Raw genomic sequence first — 19,814 nt, forward strand, 5'->3', positions numbered from 1 at the left:
CAGGGAAACACTGCCTAAACACATATGCCTAAAATTAGGCTGTGAGTTTCTGGGTATGTGTTTGCATCAGTGGGGTGGCTGCATTGGGGATGTGTAAAGAGAGCATACATGTGTTTGTGTGTCAATGTTTCTGTCAGTGTGGGTGTGTAGCAGGATGCACGTGGGTGCTGGTATTTCACTGTAAGTGTGTATCTGACTGTGCATATGTTTATAGGCTGAAGGCTGGGTCTTTTTAATATGGTAGGTATTTTCCTTTCTTTTTTTTCCTTTTTACAGAAATAAGCCCCTTTTCATAAAATGACAAAGAAACTCTTTTTCCAAAAACACATATTTCATATGTTCAGGATTTGTTTTTGAGGATTTTTGATTGCTGACCACAGTCTTTCCAGGGCTGAATATTTCTCAGAGATTTCTGCTGTGACTCTCACTCAAACTGGGACATAGTGCTCTGAGGCGGGTGAACCGCTTGGCTTTATCCTACTGTTCTTGGGTACAGCAGAGACCAGGCTTACGCTTTGATACATCTCTGCAGAGAGGAGCAGAACAAGAGATGCAGAAGGATAAGGTGAGGGAACAAAAAGTTTATCTCCATGGCCATCACAGTTACATGCTTGCTCTGCCCCTTCCTTGACCTGGCCAGACACACAGCGTGTCTCTCCCTGGGATGAATGAGCCACGCTGGTGTAGCACTGTGCCAGCGTTAATAAACCCTGCAGAGAAACATGGTATGTTACAGGGATGCCCAAACTGGGGCTCTCAGGGCACATAGGGTTCATGAGCAGTTCAAGCACATGTTCCCAGCTGGGTCATACCCGATGAAGAGTAGCAGGGCCCTGCTGGCATCAGGGCTGTTGGGCAATCTGGCCGTGGGAGGAGACAAGGCAGCTGGGCCACTGGGGCCAGCACTGCTGGGTTGCCTTAAGGCCCATCTGCACATCCACCCTAGCCCCCTCCCATGGTGGAGTAATGGGGCACCCCAGGGAGCCATTGTCATCTTTTGTCTGTGAAGCCTCTCCCAAGCCCTCCTCCTCCCAGCTCTTCGAGGTGTGTGGTATATGTTTGGTGGCTCTCAGCCATATGAAGATTTTAAGATGTGACATGTAGGGTCAAGACATTTGGCCACCCTGGGAATATTTGCTCAGATGCAGGGCTGCACTCATACAGCTGAACAGCTTCCAGATTCGTGCTGGCTCCTTTTCGCCAGCTCGGAGTACTCGCCCAGCAAATACACAGTTCCCCACACTTCTCCACGTACACAAGTTGGCTGCAGAGGTCGTGATGAAATGAAACCATAATGACATTCTTCCCTGATAGACTTCTCTGTTCTTTCAAACTCACACTCTCTTAAGGACCTGGAATTTTGCACGGGGGATTGGGAGGAAGGGAGGGGAAAAGGAGTGAAAGTCATTAAATAATTGAATTGCAATAAACTGATTTTTTTCTGGCTCGTGATGGTATTTTACTGTGTAAACCAGGAGGAAAAATAAACAGGGGATTTAGTAGTTTGGAAGTAGCTCAAAATTGAGCAGCCGTTGGATTTTCTGACACCTAGCTCGAGATAGTCCAATGCTACCGGCAGGACTCTCCTTAGGGATCGTTTCCATCAGTCCAGCTAGCAGCTCTGGCTAATTTCCTACCGGTTTTTCAGCAGACTTATTTGCCAGACAAAAATACAACAGGCTGTCAGAACTGGATACCTCTGGGGACTGACAATGATAATACAATACAAAATAGGATACCAACAGGTCAAAGGTTTCCATTTCACAGAGTACTCTAATGACTGAAAGTCATTATTGCTATGCAGTCTGTTTGAAAAGAGTAGATGGATCTCAGTTCAGTTTTTAATGGGCCAGTGTTACAGAAACAACCTCAAAAATTTGGCATCTTTGTTGGCAGTCTCATTAGAAAAGCCACAGAATAAATGGACAAGGATAATAAAGTCTCCTGCTGCTTTTGATCCTTTCGGGTCAAATCTGAGTCACGTTGGTTGGAGCTGTGTGTGTATGTGGCAAGCTTATCCTCACACTATGTATACTGTGTGTGCTCTTTGGATAAACAGATCTGTTTGGCCCTTTGGTCACTACCACTGTGAACTTGGCGGTTTTTGCCATCCCTAAATTCACAGTTGCTGCTGTTGTTGTTGTTCTGCAGATATCTTTTAAAACCAAAAAGGGAAACATTGTAGACCAGACCCTCTGTTGGCGTTTTTCCATCCAAGTTGGTGGAATTTATGCCAACACCCACATTGTCTTTCTATGTATTTTCTATCTCTGCTTTCTTCTGTCTCCATCCTTTTAAATGGAGATAGATGAAAATAAGCAGAAAACCCCTTACATTAGGAACTATCTTGGGGGAGCTGCCCAATACAAACGTTGACTGTTGTTGCTTGGCTTTTCAAAAATCACCTTGCTATTACCTAGAAGCGACCAATGCTTTCACTTTCCAGTGACCTGATCCAGCAGATACACGACCACTGATGTTATCAGGTCCTAGCAACTAGATTGCAGACGTGTAGCCAGTCCTTTGTGATTACTCTTCTCTGCTTTCTTCTGGCAGATGAACCCAGCAGGTGCTATTTCCACGATGGTGATGGAGTATGCGAGGAATTTGAGCAAATGACAAGCATCAAAGACTGTGGTGTTTACACTCCCAAAGGCTTCCTCGATCAGTGGGCTTCCAACGTCTCCGTCTCACATCACAGTGACCAGCAGTGTCCAGGATGGGTGGTCATTGGTCAGCCAGCAGCAACCCAGGTAAGGAAAACCTGTCCTGGAAAGTGAAGTCCAGCAAGGAGCAACATTCATCAGTGTAGCTAGATGGTCAGCATTTGTGTGTGATGTTACTCCTGCCTGTTAACTTGCTGTTTCACCATGGAAGGCCCCTGACAGCAGTTTCCCTCTTTCTGAGCCTGATTAGTACTGATGAGTTGAAATTCAGTTCCAATCATCCAACCAAAAACTGGCCGAAGTTGTGGCCTGCTTGATTCAATAAGCTGTGTAGGAGTCACCTTGGCTAACTATCATCACCTAAAAGACTAGACGTTCTCTCTGCAGCTAGCACAGGGTACTATCTTGTGGCGATGAGTTCTGAAGGCTAATGCTGAATAATACAAAAGAGCGTTCTTTCTTTTTTAATAGTTTTGTGTTTTCTGTCTCCCGGTTTCATAAAAGCACCCTATTGTTCTATTCTGAGAAAGGTCCTGTCCATTCCCAAAGCCATTCATTAGCTTTAACCCCCTTCTTACATGTCTCTTTTGTAACATAAATAGCTCCAGTTACTATAACTTTACCTTTTGTCTCCCTGAGAGAATTAGATTCAAATGAGTTCAAAAAGACATTAGATAAATTCCTGGAAAACAGAGCTGTACACAATGCAGATGCAACTGTCCAGATGCAACCTGACTCAGGAAAGCCCCCATTGCATATTGTTGGTTTTTTAGAGGTTACAGCAGGGAAAGGATCATCATGTAAGAGCTGCTTCATATATTCCTCCTTCAGCATCCACCGTTGTCCCTTGCTAGAGGCAGAGCAGTGGATTAGGAGGACTTTTGGTTTGATGCAGCAAAGTTGTTCTTACAGTCTAATTATCTGGGAGGTGTCTTGAGTGGGCAGTGCAGAGAGGAATGCCGTGTCACAGATATGACAAGCAGATTTCTCTGTGAATAGTAAACGCTAAGCATTTCCAGTTGGCTTGCAAGAGAAAACATCTTTATCCAAGAGACTTGGCCTTGTTCACATTGCACAAGTCTGTAACAAATTAATGACCAGGTCAGTTTTAAATGTACAAAGTGTGGTTAGCTGGCATCGTACCAAGACAGAATCCCAAGCCCAGTACTGCCTTTTTGTCATGGTCTCATTTATTATTTCACACTGTAAAAGGAACTTTCCTCTGGACCCCTACCAGTGCCTTCGTAACTTCTTGTTCAAGCTCCTTGTGCCGTAGTACAGTCCAAAGCCCCCTGTCTCCAGTTCAGGTGCTGCTTTATGTGGATGTCCCCAGGCACTCTGTCCCCCTGCAGCCACTATGGAGAGCTGCCCTGGTTTTCTCCTAATGCACTGGTAGAAACACAGCCACACCATGCAGTAGGTAACATATGGTCCTGTGGTGGAAAAAACACCACCACGCATATACACAACAGAAAGCCCTGCTGTGTAGCCACAACTCAGGCATGTTTGTTGTACCCAGATGAGATTAAGTTGTCACAGCCTTGTTAAAAAAAAAAAAAAAAAAAAAAGGAAAAAAAAAAAAAAGCTGTGGTATCTATAGGCAGAGCACTAGCATATCCCACACTGGCAGAGTGAATGGGAACATGCCTCCTGTTATTGCCTGGCCCCTGGGGAGATAACAGTGTGCTATTTACTTCCAGCAAAAGGAATTTTTGCTTTAGCTCAGCTGGTCCTATTACACCAGTTTAAGTGCATGGGGTTCATTGACCTTTTTAATCATATATGTTAAGAAAGTCTTTGTTTTCCCCAGGAACAAGACAGCCTCGTTGGCTTGTGAAAGCACCTGACTTGTCACTCCGGAGAGGTTAGGTGGGGCAGCAGGTCATCAGTCTGTTAGCTAGCAGAGATGAAAATTAACCTAAGATCTCTTCTAATCACTGCATGTAATGATCACTGGTGTGTAAACAAGTTTGGTTTCATTATCTGCACAAGCATTGAGCCTTAGGGGTTTTTTGTATTGATGAAAGGAGCACCTTTCCTCACCCAGATATCTTTCAGAGTAGGTTGTGTGCTTGCTGGTGTTGTGCAAACTTTTCGTGTTGTTGCTGGGTAGTTTCCTGATTAATCAGAGTGGCATTTGTGTTGGCTTCTCATCAAGAATGCCATGAAAGATAGGTTTGAGTAGAGTGCACAGCAATATACAGAATACATAAGTTGCGTGTTTGTTAGCCATCCCTGTATCTCATAATTGCCCCAGCGCTCTCGAGGTGCTTTAAAGTATTTTAAGCATGTCCTTCACGATTTAAAATTTTTCTCATCCTTAGATATCTCAACACCCCTTTCTCTGCATGACTGTCATAGTTTTGCCTAGGCTGTTTCTGAGGAGTAGGCATCGCAGGTGGGTTTGTTATTGTGGTATTTCTCAGCAATATGTGCCTGCGTGCACTTGTTTACTGTTGGAGGATTGTTTATGAGCACAAGCCGGAGCTCACTTGCTTGTTATTGTAGGGTTGCTTCTGCAGACTGACCACCCCACACCTGTTTTTCTCAGTTCACCTGAGGCATTGCCCGTTTCTGCAGAGTTGGTTATTCCTTAGAAGTAGGGTGCCCGCACTTGCTTATTATTTTGAGATGGATCTTACATGCTGGTTCCTTACTTGTTAGTATGAGGCTGCTGAATGGCAACATACTAAGTGAGAAAAAAAAAAAGTTCACAGTGTAAGGTTTGTTTTGAACAACAAAATGCTTACAAAGAATGACACAGTCTTGGCGAAGAGATACACATTTGAAAAATGGAAAGGTCAAACAGCCCCCCCCTTTAAACAATCGCTCTTTCTGCAGAAGCAAGACTGATAGACAGCCACTTCTACTTTCCTGGCAGCCACTCTTCAGTGCTGATTAAGAAATATTCTCAGTACTGACAGCATCATATTTAGAGCCAAAGAGGACCAGTCAGCAACATTGCACCAGCACAGAAATGCGAGCACTGATGCAGGGTATTTTTACAGTTTGATTTCTAATCTGGCGTCCTCCGCAGATCGTGAAGCAGACGCTGCTCAGTACCTGTTGTTGACTGCAGGAGGAATTCAGCAGCAAGGGCTTTGCACACTCTTGGGCTGCTCTTTTCCCTACCGCTCTTGCTGTGAGTTTGTAAACAGCCTCTCCTTGCCATCCGCTGTGTGTGAAATATTATCGGTGTTGATGTACTGGTTGTGTGGGGTTTTCTACAGCACAGTTTATTTCTTGGGGCCTTTCTTGTGCTAACAATCATTGATGCTGGCATTAAGTCATCAGCTGGTGTATGCTGGCAAAGACTACAAAAAAGCAGCAGCGCTGGGCAGATTTATACTAGCTGAAGGACAGATCCAGTAGGCATAAACAGACAAGACAAAGGGTGCTTCGTCTGATCTGTTTTGTGAATAGCTGCAATTTTTTTCTGTCTTGGAAGTCCACAGGGACTTATTTCCCTACCAGTTTGTACCCAGCCAGGGTCAATCTCCTTGTTACCAGCAGGAGGGGGCAGGACATGGCCTCCTGACACCAGGTTAAGTACACCTGGGCTTGACAATGCCTGAGTTTAAAAAGCCAACTCATGGCCTGCCCGGACAATCCCTGTTTTATCATCACTGGTGAAACTGCATTGGTGAGGATTGTTAAGCAGGCAGATGCAGTGTGGATTATGTCACTGTAAAAGGTTGGCTGTCCTGTAGGATTCAAGAAATCAGGGTCTTGCACTGACCTGAGTCTACTCAATCTCCGTGCTCTCATTGCACACCAATTTTGTTTTCCCACAGTTTTCAGTGAGTTGAGTGCATTAGCTTATATGTTAGTCTCTCTTTCTAGAGTAGGTTGTACTCTAGAAGGATTTGGATATTTTTCTCCTCATTGGATATTTTTCTCCTCATCGGATATTTTTCTCCTCATGAAGGATTCGGATATTTTGCTAAAGTGTCTTTTCTATACAGATGTGCCTTTGGAGGAAGCCTCTGACAGGCCTGTTTTGGGAGGATTGCTCCGTGGCTTGTGCAAGAGGAGCAGAGGCAGACGGATGCAGACCAACCATGGGAGGCTGGAGATGCTGTTTCTCCTTTCCTCTTGCTGGTGGCACTCCTGCTTTTGGAGAACTGATTCCTCTGCAGTTTCCCTTTGGGCCTTTATAATAGACAATTATAAGAAGGGACTAAAGGATCTTTAGGTGGCTTATTGTTAACCTTGTTACTCCTGTCATGACTATGCATGCTCAGGACTTGGAAGCTGGTGTGTGCATTGGCAATTTAGAGGGCCAGTCCCCCGGTAGCTGTGTCTTTCATTGCATTTCCTTCCAGTTGTGCAGAAGTTGTTTAGACCAAGTAACCATGAATATATATACACATAATTTTTTTTTCTCCCTATGCCATTGGCCGAGCCTGGTTTTCCCCTGTATGGAAAAAAAGCCGCACAGCTCAGGCACAGTTAACTGGAAGGGGACTCTTTCCTGAGGCTGCTGGGCACAGACAGATCCTGGGATTCGTTTTCGTTCCCAGACTGATGAACACACCCTGTTCTCCTCCGGGTACCCCACAGGGGCTGCTATGGAGTAAGAAGTTGTGGAAGAGGATTCTTATTACATCTTTCCCACAAACAGAGGCCCCCTCCTGCCCCTATTACAGTTCCCACAATTGCACTCATCTAGACTCACTGCAACAAACCTATTCTTCCACCAGCAGCAGAAAGATGTCTAGAATTGCAGTATGTCTGAAATTGCCCACAAAAGGAAAAGACAGAAGCACAAAAATACTCTAAATACTAAAAGAAATAACATGGTAGAGCAAGGGCTCCAAGAGTGGTAAGAAAATACTGTAAGAAAATTGAAGAGAAAGATGATGAAGTTCTCTGCCACACAGTTTTATTCTGTCTAATAAATATAATGCTGAAGATAATTCCCCAAAGATCCAGCAAAGCCAACAAATAGAGTAATGTTGAACAGGAGTGGGAAGAGAGGAAACCTGCAACTTTTAATGGAGAAGCCATTCCTTTCCTTTGGGGTGATCTTGCTGAGAAGAGGGAGGGTGTCTGTCTGTCGGCTCTGCAAGTGGCCCTTTTTGAACTTGCCAATTCACAGCCAAATCCTGTTGCTCTTCAACGGTAAGGGTTTTGTTGTGGTTGGAGGGATAAAAAAATCCCCAGTTTTAATAAGATGATTTGCTTTGCAAATGTCTTTGTTATTTATAGCTGAGCCAGGCTTTGAACCACTAATCTCTGGAGGATGAGGGCAGAATCCCACTAAGAAGAACCATTAATAGAGGAATCATAAGTGATCAGAGACCAGTTCTGGAAATAGATGAACTGGACACTGTGCACAGGCTGTTGCAAGAGGAATGTGGGTTTGCTGTATGCATCTGAGCTCATTTCCAGTATTGGCTGATCCACCAAAAGGCTCCAGCTTAGGTTACAGAGTCTCCAAGTCTTAAATCAGTTCAAGGGGGTCCAAAACTTCATCTTTATTTCAGCCTTCCCCTGGATACTGCAGACCAGCCAATTTGGTCTTTTGCCTGAAGACTGGAGAGTTGCATCACGAGCCTGGCCCTGACCATCAGGCAAATTCAGGCTGGAATGCTTCGTCCTTGGCTTAAATGATGATATTTTTCATATTTTTTCAATGTACAAGGATTAATTAAGCCTTATCACAGCCATACTGCTTGGTTTCTGTTCCATTTAGTAGAGGTGGAAACTGGAGAACAGAAAGGTAAAGCTACTGTTTGAGGATTAAACCTCAATATCCTTCAGAGATGTTGCAGGCACTGGGCATTGTGGAGCCTAGACCTCCCCAGGTCTAGGAACTTCAGGACTTGTTGAAAGGGAAATGTTCATATCTTGGATAAAAAGAAAACTGTTCAGGGCCTGCTGAGAGTCGCTGTCTGGGGGCAGAGACCTGGAAGGGGTTTGGGGTCATTAATCTGCATTTTAGCTCTGTCAGCCACATTCACATTGCTGCTTTGCCTTGTTGGAGGAGGTGGTCCATGCGAAGGGTCCACACCAAGGTGAGGGATGCTACGAAGATGTGTGCTAACATCAGTGCCATGGCTCCTGCTCAGGAATGATCTCTGAAGCAAAATAAAATGAGAAATGGAATTTCTAGGTAGGCTGGCTTGAAAAAGACTCAGCTGCAGAGATGTGGCTGAGAAAGAGCGTTACCCTTAAAGTCGATCCAGAGCTGGCTGGAGAAAAGGGGATGCTGCCCATCACCTGCCTGCCTGCTCCCTGCTAGGACAGCCAGTGATTCCCTCCCTCTCACTCCTCCATCCCCACATCTTCCAGTGCTCCTCTGCTCCTGGCAGTAGCAAACCAGCAGACCCCATGGCTGATGTCGTAGCCTCTGGCTGATTTCTGTAAGGGGAGGACAGAGAGAACACAATAAGATGTCAGAGGAGATTCCAAGCAATTTTGCCAAACACTCAAGGGATATTTTTTTCTTTCCACTCCCCTCCCCCCTTAGTTTTTAGAATAATTTTTCAAGAGCACATATGCAAGTCATCTAAGGGAAACAGAACAGTGAGTACCAGGGGCTGGTACACTGTGTTCCCTTTGTGTACTGTACAGAAAATAGATAAAAGAAACAAAGGATGATGCAGAGAGCAAAGCAGCCATCAGTACTCTCAGAGAGGTTCAATCTGACCTTTTCAGAGATGAAGGTCAAACCAAAAATCCTCAGGTGCCGGAAATTGGTCCCATCTTCCTAGGACCAGGAGACATTTACCACTAACGAAATGAGAGCAGAATTCCATGCCATTTGTTGTTGCTAGAGGCGAGAAGAAAGGCAAGAAAGGAATATTGTCTTGGATAATAATAAGGATTATGTGCTTCTTTAGGAAGTAACTTACCATTTTATGATTATATCTGCTGTACATGCAGCCACCTACCCAGATTACACGTGATAATAGAAAACAGCTTGGACCCCCCTGGCATCAGCGAGCTGGAAAGCTGGACCCCACGACAGCGGCGGTGCTCGTTAGCATGCACTCTTCTGAAAGCAGACCCCCCTCCTCGGCCCTTGCTCCTCAACCTGCCAGTCCCTCTGTCTGCTGTTGCTGCTCACAAGCCTTTAGATGCAGAGCATGTCCAGCCGTAAGCGTGGGATAGCTCTCCTGCATCCCATCCGGGTTGTTTGTCTTGGGTCCCTCTCCATTCAGAGCAGAATGATTTTGCATAAATGCATCGACACGACTGCTTTGTTCATGCATGAAGGGTCCTCGGCATTTCTCATCCCGCCCCGGCCGTCTTCTCCCTACCCCCCTGGCATGTAGCTTCACCAGCTTTTGCATGATTTCCCTGCGCAATAGTGAATAAACCTGCCTGAACTATTGCCAGTCAATCAAGTGCAGTTAAAAATACCCAGTCGATTATTTTGGATAGAATTAAAACAAGTGATCGGAAGGAGAGGACGGAAAAGGGTGCAAGAGCGAAGCCATAATGGCCTTTACTATGTAATTTAGTTTTATGTTCTGCATAAGAAAACATGTAAAATATGTAAACAGAGCTCTCCAGGATTGTAATGTAGCTACAAAGCCACAGATATACAGGCAGGCAGGGTGCTATTCTTCAGCAGAACGGAATGCCATCCCCAAAACCACACGATCATTTCTTTAAGCCTGAAAGTAAACTTTCTCATGCCAGGAGCGGAGAATTTATTTTTTCTTTTAAATGAAGGATTGTCTGCACTACTTGTTCGGAGAACTGTAGGCATTTTAGCCCACATTGTCATAAGAGACCTCGTATTTTGAATGCCAATGAATTTTAGGGTGTTCATCTTGAGATGTCTCTAAAAGGCATGGTTTTTGGAGGATGGTGCTTACCCAGCACTGTCCTGAAGGTCGCTCAAGTCAATCCCTCTGTCCCCACCTGCAAATAAGTATCTGCTTTAAAAAGGAAAAAAACAAAAATGGGGACCATTTGGATAAACTCTTAAGCTGCTTTAAATTTCTCCTGAATCATGCTGCCCTAGTTGGAGCCATAACTGTTGAGGAACCCTAAATCCCTGCTCATTTTTGGAAATACTGCCTGTAAAGTTGGAGGATCACTGTTTCCTCTGAGGTCATTTCAGTGGTGAATCTGATAAGAAGACATGATTCATCCGTCTGGTAAGTGGGCCCAGCTCCCCCTGCTATCAGCAGGAGCCTCCCCTGGGGCCTGGGTTCCCACCGTAGCCTCAGGGTCCAGCTGCAAACTTTAATGTGTGCCAGGAAATGGTTATGTGCATGATCAGTGCTATTATCTGTCTGTGCATGTACCTACTCACTGGGAGAACCCCTCATTTCAGGAGAACATCAAGTTCTGCTTAGCCATTTTGGTCATTGGGCCAAAATCCTTATGCTTAGCTCTTTGGGCAGTGGATCTTATTTCCCCATTTTTTGGTAATTAGCCCTTGCATCATCGCTCTCCGAGAAGACAATTCTCTTTTCAAAGAGGGGAAGCTGAAGCACAGGGTAGAGATGACCTTCTTTCCACCTTTCTCCATACAAATATCTTTGAAAAATCTGCCCTTCTAGCAGAGCAGATCTGTTCCTGGTGCACGGCACTGTGTTTACACTGTGACCCTTACCTACTGGAAAAGGCAAGCCTCACTCTGTGGAAATTTAACTGTGTCCCAGTGGTTGTTTCTGGTGGGAAAGGCCGAGACCGAGCAGCCATGATTTCCTCCATCCCCTGTGCTCCCAGTCTGTCCTCCCAGAGCCTGCTCCTGGGAGGCAGTGAGGCTGAAGAAACCATGAGCTTCCTCCCACAGACGATGCTCATAATTCAGTCCCCACGGTAACTTCTTTGGGGAGCAGCTGGGAGTTTCTGTGAACTCTCCTACTAGCCTGAGATATCAAGGATGAAATGCTCCAAGTGGTCTTTTGGTTTGATATGTTGGAGTTGGAGGTTTATCAGATCAACCAGGGCTGTTCTGAGGTTGGAGGGAGGTGATGGGCTTCCCCAGACACCTGCAGCCAAATCTTGGCTTGAGTGTAGATGTGCATGGGCTGGAGGAAGCAACTGGCTGCTGCTCTATGGACTCTCTCTGGATGGTCCAACTTATTCAGGGGAATTTGTTCACGTGGCGGCAGTTTCGTTAGTCCGCGGTTTCAGTGGGAAAAGCCTGGTGAAGCAAGGGGGAAGATTCTGATTTGCATACCACAAGCCGTGCCTTCAGGTATTAAGGAAAACGAGCCACATGGTTTAATCTTAATTAATTCACACTGATGTAGGGCTGAGTAGTTGGATGGGAAACCACAAAGGTTTGATTGCTGAGGTGTAACCGTAGTCGGCTCCCCAGGACGGCACATGGTAGCTCTCCTCCATGCCGCCCTGCTGCACTCCCTGGGAGCCCCGTCACAGCCTTCCCTCTCACTATTTAATTCAGGGCCTCTTCCCAATGTATCATCTCCCTGACTGTATCCAGTTAAGGCCTGTTGACAGCCCAGAGCAGACTTACACCCTTAGGATTAGAGGCATGTGTACGTCTTCATATAGGGAAGGACAACTGGGTGTCTGGCTGGCTCACTGGGAATGCGGTGTGGGAAGCTGAGCAGCTTGGAGAGGGAAAAGGAGCCAGGGAGAGAGAGGTTTGCACCCCCAATTGTCCTGGCATGTGGAAACACTGTGTGATGAGGGTTGCGTGTGGTTTACACAGTGTGTTTATATGGTCCATAACCCTGAACAAAGCTGAAAAGCATGACTTTAACTCTGGAAATAAAAGTGCTGGAAACCCCTGGTTTTCTGCACATGAGAAAGTTTTGTTCTTTAAACACACAGATGTTTTTAAATTAAAAATCACTCTTTTGACCTTTCCTGAATGTGATCATGTGGTCAGAGCTGACATTAACCACTGCACAGCTGTTTGCTTCAGCCACAGGCGAAGCTTAGCGAGCAATCTTCAGGGCTCGTGGTAGCACCTGCGCTGTCGCACATCTCTTGGAAGCTGCTCCTGTGCCCCGTGTGCACTTGGGGCGGTTCAGGGGAGGTGGGGTCAGGTACGGGGATATTCAGGGTCCACTCCTACTGTGCTGGAAATGAAAGCGTTGTGTTTTTTTCCTCCTTACTAGTTGAAAAAGATGTGTCTTAATTTTTTTCCTATTTGTCTCTCTTCCTATCAGAAATATTGCCCAAATGTTTCTAAGCATCTCTGTCCACCTCAGCCAGTGTATTACTCCGATGGAGAACTCCTCATCGAGCCGAAGTTCTTTAGGGATTTGTTGTTGTTGCTTTTGGGCTTTCTCTAACTAGCTGTGTGCTTTCTTTGTCCAAGCAAATTTATAGGACCAGCTTTGGGAAGGAAGGAGGGGATGTTACCAAGCCCAATCCTGCTTTGCCCTGCAGGAGTGCCAAACCAGCAAAACTACAATGAATCCAGTGAGTCAGATCCACTAATATAATAGTAAAACTATATTTAAGATCCTCCTGAAGTGTGGTGCACATTCTGCCTGTGACAGCTGATTTTCTGGTGCCAGCTGCTCCCAAATGAAACACTGTAGTCAAAGGGAAAAACAAAAAAAAGCTTTTGCTCTGCTCATCAGTGGTAGAAGCTTATGGGATGGGATTGTTTTGCTTTGCTGCAGCACCCCCACGGCTAGCCTTGGCCCGCAGTTATACGCAAGCTTTGCTGTAGTGGACCTAGCTGGTTCAAGTTAGAGAGAGGCAGTTCGGGAACCCGAGTGTGCAGCCAACAATAATGTTCTGGCTACTGTATTTGTTTAACCTCGCTCTCCAGTGGATGGATATATAGTCTGTTAAAGCACTTATCAGTCTATAATGCCTTCAGACTTTTGTGAGCAGCAATGTGGAAGTTGTAGACAGGAGCTTTTGCCGTGGATTGAAAATGTCTTTCAGCTTTAATGAGGCTGATGTTTGAAAAACTAAGGGTATAAGGTCTTGTTTGGGTGCTGTTTCTTTATGCTGTCTGTTTAGTGGGTTGCATTTGGCTGCTATTTCTACTGGTAGATGTATTTGTGAATTTGAATGTAATAGCAGAATGCAATTTAGGGCTAATTCTAAGAATTACGCCTTCTAGGTGAGATCCTGGCAGTGCTGGGGTGGAAGATGCAGTTGTTTAAGAGCAGCGTCTTTATGTCCTGCTGCTGTGTTGAAGAAATAGCAAACCTCTGATGTGAATAAACAGGAGCACATGGCACACTTTCATGTGCTTCATAGGAGACTGTATTCTGTGTGGCTGTGCACTTGGAGCTATCGCTTGCTTTTGCATCCTTTCAGGGTGCATTGCTGAATGGCAAAAGAAGCAGCAGCACAGACAAATTGCACTCGTGAGCTCCAAATGCTGGTGTTTACTTGTGGGCTTGTGCAAAAGTTGAATTGATTATTAAAACCCATTAGCACAGTTATTTCTTCTTCTTCTCACTCTTTTTCTGTAGTTTCTGACCCCGGCTCAGCTGAGGTCTTTGGGGTGATCCTTTGAACCATGCAAAAATCATCTGGTTAGGGTTTTGTTGTAAAATCAAAACTCCATATTGTTTTTTCCACAGGTCCAGCTAGCATCCTAGGTATTTTGATTACACCTGGCTGGATGTCAAAGCCGATGTGGGTTTGGGATAGGGCCAGTCAGAACTGATTTACAGTTTTTTCAGGTACACCATGTGAAGTTTATGGTTTTATGTGATTTTGATTTGAACTCACTGGTTTTAAATGAAGTTTGCTTTGAATCTGGAGATAACAGAAATTCAAAGGAAGGCTCAAAGAACGCAGGTCTGCATGATTTAAAAATTGAAATATATTGTTCATACAGACTCTTTGGAAGTGAAGTAACTGCATTTTTTGAGAAAGCTAAAGTTAATAACACACATTGAATACACATGCAATCTGGGCCATCATCTAATGGAAATCCCTGTTGCTCCTATTCGCTTTCCTGAAACTAAACCAACTTATATGACAAAACAAAATAGCCCTTGCATCTCCCACTCATTTCTGAATCACAGCCCTGTGTTACATCCAAAAATCTACCCAAGGAAATTTCCCTTTGGAAATGAACGCTATAATTTTTATTGTAAAGTAGAGGAATTGATCATCATGTCACACTGCAAACAGACTATTGATGCCAACGTCATATCAGCTGTGGTATTTTCATACACATAAAGGTCACTTTCCAATTACTAAAAAATCCAGCCAAACCTTCAGCTGAGAATTGGGGTTCTGGGCTAAGAAAGCTGTAATAACATGGTAATTGAATACGAAGTCTGCAAGGTCCAGACGCCATCGTCTGCTCCAGATTCAGAGGGGCAGTGGCTGTGCTGAGACTGGATGTAGCAATGGGCAATGGGGCTTTATTTTGTCCTGCAGGAGATGTAATCTGCTTCCCAATCCCACAGCCAAATCCTGTTCTTCATTACACGGGTAAAATTGACAGATGAGATTTCCTCTTACTTCTAAGCCAACTGAATCTGGGAGTAATATAGCATCAGTGCGTTACCCCAGGAGTTTTATCAGCTTCCAGTTGATAAAGCTTTTCTATTAATCACCTGCCTGCATGCCTTTGTCCTGGAGCAGGACATGCTGCAGTTTTTCATCTTTTGCCATCAGACCTTTAAGTACCCCAATGAAAACAGGCAAAAGCAGACAAAGAGCATGAAACTTAGTAAAACTGTGTTATCAGACACAGAGGACAAGGAGAGGTTTGGAGTAAAAGATGCAGTTCATGAGCATCCAGAGGTAAGAGAAAGTTGCTGCTGAGGAAGAAGCAGCAGACTAGAAGGTAAGAAGGCTATTGAAAGAGGGAGGACACAGCTTTCTCTCATCGTTTTATGCTTATAACCTATGCTGCTGCATCTCGGATTTGGTTTTGTTTTTTGGTTTTGATTTTACAACAACAGGGTATTTTAAACTCAGTATTAGCGCACAGAAAAAATTAATATATGTACCAGTTTGGAAAAAGTAACTTTGAATGCTTTCCTTAAGTTTTAGAGGCCAAGCTGAAATGACCCAATGCTGACTTTCATAGTTGGGCAGACAACTGTTAACTCACATCTTCTGACAGGACAAATCCAGAACACTAGTAAAGAGACTAGTCCTAAAGCATTTCTGACCAGAACCTAGAAGAAAACCCAGAGCAAAATTTCTGATGTCCCTTGAGTTAAGCCTGTTTGTGTACAATTTCCATCTGAGCTCCTGAGGTTTGAAATGGTCATAGAAATTGGCTGATTATTGAGGTGTTTGTTGGAACGCAAATGGTGGCCTTTTTAATGGTTCAGTGCTCACTAATGTGGGCAATTTAATTTTTTTTCTGTAACTCCAACCCAATTCCCAGCCTAAATGAGAAGAACAGTGCAACAGCTTTCAGAACAGATTGGAGGTCTGTGCTGCAGTCGGCAAAATAGGTGGTGTCCATGTGGCAGTCAAGCTGCCTTATAATGTTGGGCAATAAACAAGCAGGAACCTTTCTGATATTTAGCAACTGCACCATAGTTTCTCATCCTTGGGTAAGATTAACCTTAGGTCTGCAAGAACAATAACATATTTAAGAATAAAAGGTCTGGGTGACTGCCAGCCCCCGTGTCTGGCAATGGAGAAAGTTTTCATCTGTAAGGGATGTGTTAAAATGCTGCTTATGTCATGGTTGGGATTCTCTGGCATGTGTTGAGTTAAATATAAATAACATTCTACAAAGCAGTCGGCTAAAAATTGTAGATTAGTTAGGTTTCATTATTATGGTTGAAATCTGTTCTTTAGCTGGATTTTCAAACAACAGAACATGTCCTGTTTGTGCCTCCACAGGTTTCATATCAGTCCATGAGTATTCCCATGCACTTGCACAGCCTCACTCAGGATGTTATGTGCTTCACAAATAGATGGTACTGTGGGTTTTACCAATCGGTCCTGTTCCTGCTTGTTCTGTGGTTGCTGTTTTGCAGATGGAACAGGGTACAGTCCATTTCGTCCTAGAAACTCACAGCATTCTCTGTCTTGGTGCAGAAGTGGCAGCAGCACAGTCCCCAGTAAAAAAGAGGGAGGGAGACGCAGCAGCCTTGTGTTTGGGGCACGATAACCACTTCCACCCTTCTTCTCCAGAAGGAGGGTGCTCCCGATTGCCTGATGGACAAGTGCTTGCGATGGCCCTTCACAGCCATACTTTGCTTGAAGACATGGTCTGGAGGAAGCCCCGCCATGGGACAACAGATGGGATTTTGGGAGCAGACAGATCTGCACACTGGAGATTTGCTCTGTTTACCGCCGCCTGTGGGCATGCAGACAGGCATGTCCACTCCAACCGCAGCGTCAGCCGTATGCCAGAGCTGAGTAGGGCAGCATCCTAGTTTAAATAGCAGCTTTGCCTGTCTGCATTTAGAATTACTTTGATGTTACAATGTGAGAGATGAGAACCACCAGTGTATGCAAAGCCTGTGGTGTCTGGCTGTGCTTGCTCAATGGGAAGGACAGAGTGGGATGGCATCTGTTTGTGTTTAACCCACTCCTGTGGGGAGGTATATCCTTCACACGTGTATGATGTGCTTTGTTTGTCCTTTCTCTTTGTAACATCTGAGCACCTTTTTGTGGCTAATGGCTTTTACCCTCAAGATAATCGTGTAACATATCATCCTCATCGCACAGATGGGGGCCTCAGGCCTGGAGAAGTCAAGTGGTCCCCAGAAGGCTGTAATGGGGCCATGCAATGAGCACAGTCAGGTTGAGACCTAGTCCAGTGCCCATCCACAGGATCAGTGATCCTTAACCTGTGGTTTGTCTGCAACAGGAGCCCGTTGACACAACTTAGCGTTGCCTGAAGTCGTGGGATGGCTGGGAATCATTCATAAGGGTGCCTTCCAAAATTTGCTCTTCAGCAAATTTTCCCATATTACTTTGAAGGAAAATGTTATGAGGAAATGGAGTTGATTGCAATAGTAAATGCATTTTAGATGTGCCAATGAACTAAGCGCTCCCGATATATCACTTTTCCCTTTCTGCTGACACATTCCTCGGTCCCCTTGAGTAAGAGAAGGAAAACAGGAGTGGCAGTTTGAAGAACATGTTGTCCCTGTGATTGACAACAGGTTGTATAAATCAAAGGGAATCCTCCAGGCATTCCCTCTTGTGGGAAGATCCCACAGTGCTCTCTAGCCTTGTTCATTCTGTCTCTCGATGTTTGTGTACAAAATGTGTGGGTGGGAGACGAGCTGGATTAGAACCTCCAAGAGGAACAGACATCAGCTCTTTTAATTGAAAGCAGCTTCCTAGGGAGGGGTATGACATGGGCTTCCAGTAAGTAGACACAAATAGTCCCCAAATACTTTGGAGCAGATATTTGCTGTGTGGGTCTGAGAACCTGGATAAGCCCCAGTGAGTGAAGTTGTGAGTCCTGCATGATGCCATCATTCTTCAAAGCAAATACTTTAGTGTTTGGTAACACCCTGAAATGAGAAGTACAGCTATCCTTTCTTCCCTCCACAGCTGTCAGGTGCTTTAGCTGCTGTTTTGCATCACCGTAGCAAACCAGAGGTTGTTAGAAAATAATTTACTTCTCATAAGCATGAATTCCTATGTATTTGTAGTTGTGAGGAGAGATGATGCTCTGTCTTCCACGCCATGGGAACTTGTAGCTTAAAAGTGGTAGTACTGCAGTAATAAGTGCCTTCATGCTGCTGCCATCTTCTAGGGATGCCTTAAAAGCAGAAGCGTGAGAGACTCTCCCAGCAAATGGTTCTCAGACTTCGCAGTTGTGGTGTGACACTCAATAACTGGGTAGAATTGAAAAGGGGATGTATTTACCACGTGTGTTAGAGCCTGTTGAGATGGTGGAGTCTGTAGGTGACTGACTGTTTATCCAATCAGATTGTTATTACAAAATCTTAAAGAACTTTTTTGCCATTAGCTAAGTTTACTAGAGAGCAGCTAGTGTAGAAGAGGCTTTTGTAGCGACCCTAATGTCGTGTCTGTTAGACTTTTCCCACACTTCACAATTATACTCTTCTCCTAAAAGAACTTTTTACCGCAGTACCACTTTGAAACACTTGTCTGAGTAGCAATGGATCAGCCTCAGCAGGAGGAAGCTTATCTAACCCGTTCAAACCAGACCAGTCTACTGAGTCTGCACACCTCAGCTGCACGTCTCAAACACAGGCTCTTTATGCAATGTGAGGATTTTTGCTAATATTCTCAGGCAGAAGCAGAAAGCGATAGAGTTCACGCACACACACAAATCAAACAAGGCATTTAAAAGTTATCAGAGATTTCCAACCCACCTCAGCAGGGGTTTATTTTGGGTTTGATTCAAACTTTTGGTGAAGGTCTGGGTGATTTCTTAATACAGGTTTTCACTCATCCATTAAGTGGCACTTAAAGTGCACCAAACATCAGAACTTTCGTTTCTTTCAACCACCTTTTTGGCCCAATAGAGCAGGAGGCGATATAAGAATAAGAACAAAATCATATAAAAGTAATGAGACCTTTGTTCATGTCAAAGAGCTCTCTGACCGTATAAATTGCAGATGTGGGTAAGATAAATTCCCTAGCTGGAGAGGTATTAAAATAAAAACCATGCTCCCAACAAGACACAGGCTGCTGAAAATGCAAGAAGGGAGAATTGCGAAATGGTACATGTTGAATTGCTGGCCTGGATTTCAAATGCCAAAGATAGTTTATGTAAAGCTTTGCTCTGCTGTAAAATGTAACACTATCCACTGGCTAGCCTCAATGAAGCTTGGTCCCAGTTGTTTTAAAAAATAAATAAACTAAAAATCTTCTTCCAGCCCATTAAAGCTGATTTATGTTTTGCCCATAGATTCCTCTGTGCTGGATCTTGAGGGACTCAGATTATAGAGGTGATTACCTCACTTTTAGCCAATCTGGTTTCTCATTCCCAGGCATCCCAGGCTTTCTTTGCATTGCCCAGACTTTGCCTGCTGAGACCAAGAGGGCAGTTCCATGCAGAATTACTGAGTGGGCATAGAATTTTGAATGGTTAAAGACATCTCTGTTAATTCTCTTGTTTCACTTCAAGGTTTTCTTTTTGTTTTAATAATCAGGGAAGCTGCTTATGGAAACAGCTTTACTGACAGCACATCACCACCTGATTGCTCAGTTCAGGCTCTGGTCTTGGAAAAAAATCTAATACTGTCCCCAAGAGTACATGGCTCCAGCTAGCACCTAGCACAGGTGGTCTGTGTGATCAGTCCTAGGCTCTCCTGTGGC

The 19,814-nt window shown here is 44.6% G+C and overlaps 1 protein-coding gene across 2 annotated transcripts in view; it reads left to right on the top strand.

Annotated features, from left to right (window-relative positions):
- The window catches only part of PAPPA (pappalysin 1), a 183,562-nt gene that overhangs the window by 103,029 nt on the left and 60,719 nt on the right, over window positions 1–19,814 (top strand). For both annotated transcript variants that reach the window (XM_009475824.2, XM_087753259.1), the window contains exon 10: window positions 2,557–2,753. In XM_009475824.2, the coding sequence (XP_009474099.1) occupies window positions 2,557–2,753 (197 nt within the window). The remainder of the gene's footprint in view (window positions 1–2,556; window positions 2,754–19,814) is intronic.

This window comes from Nipponia nippon, unplaced genomic scaffold, assembly GCF_047370975.1.
Source record: "Nipponia nippon isolate SJK-2023a ecotype South Korea unplaced genomic scaffold, ASM4737097v1 scaffold_16, whole genome shotgun sequence".
NCBI lineage: Eukaryota > Metazoa > Chordata > Aves > Pelecaniformes > Threskiornithidae > Nipponia > Nipponia nippon.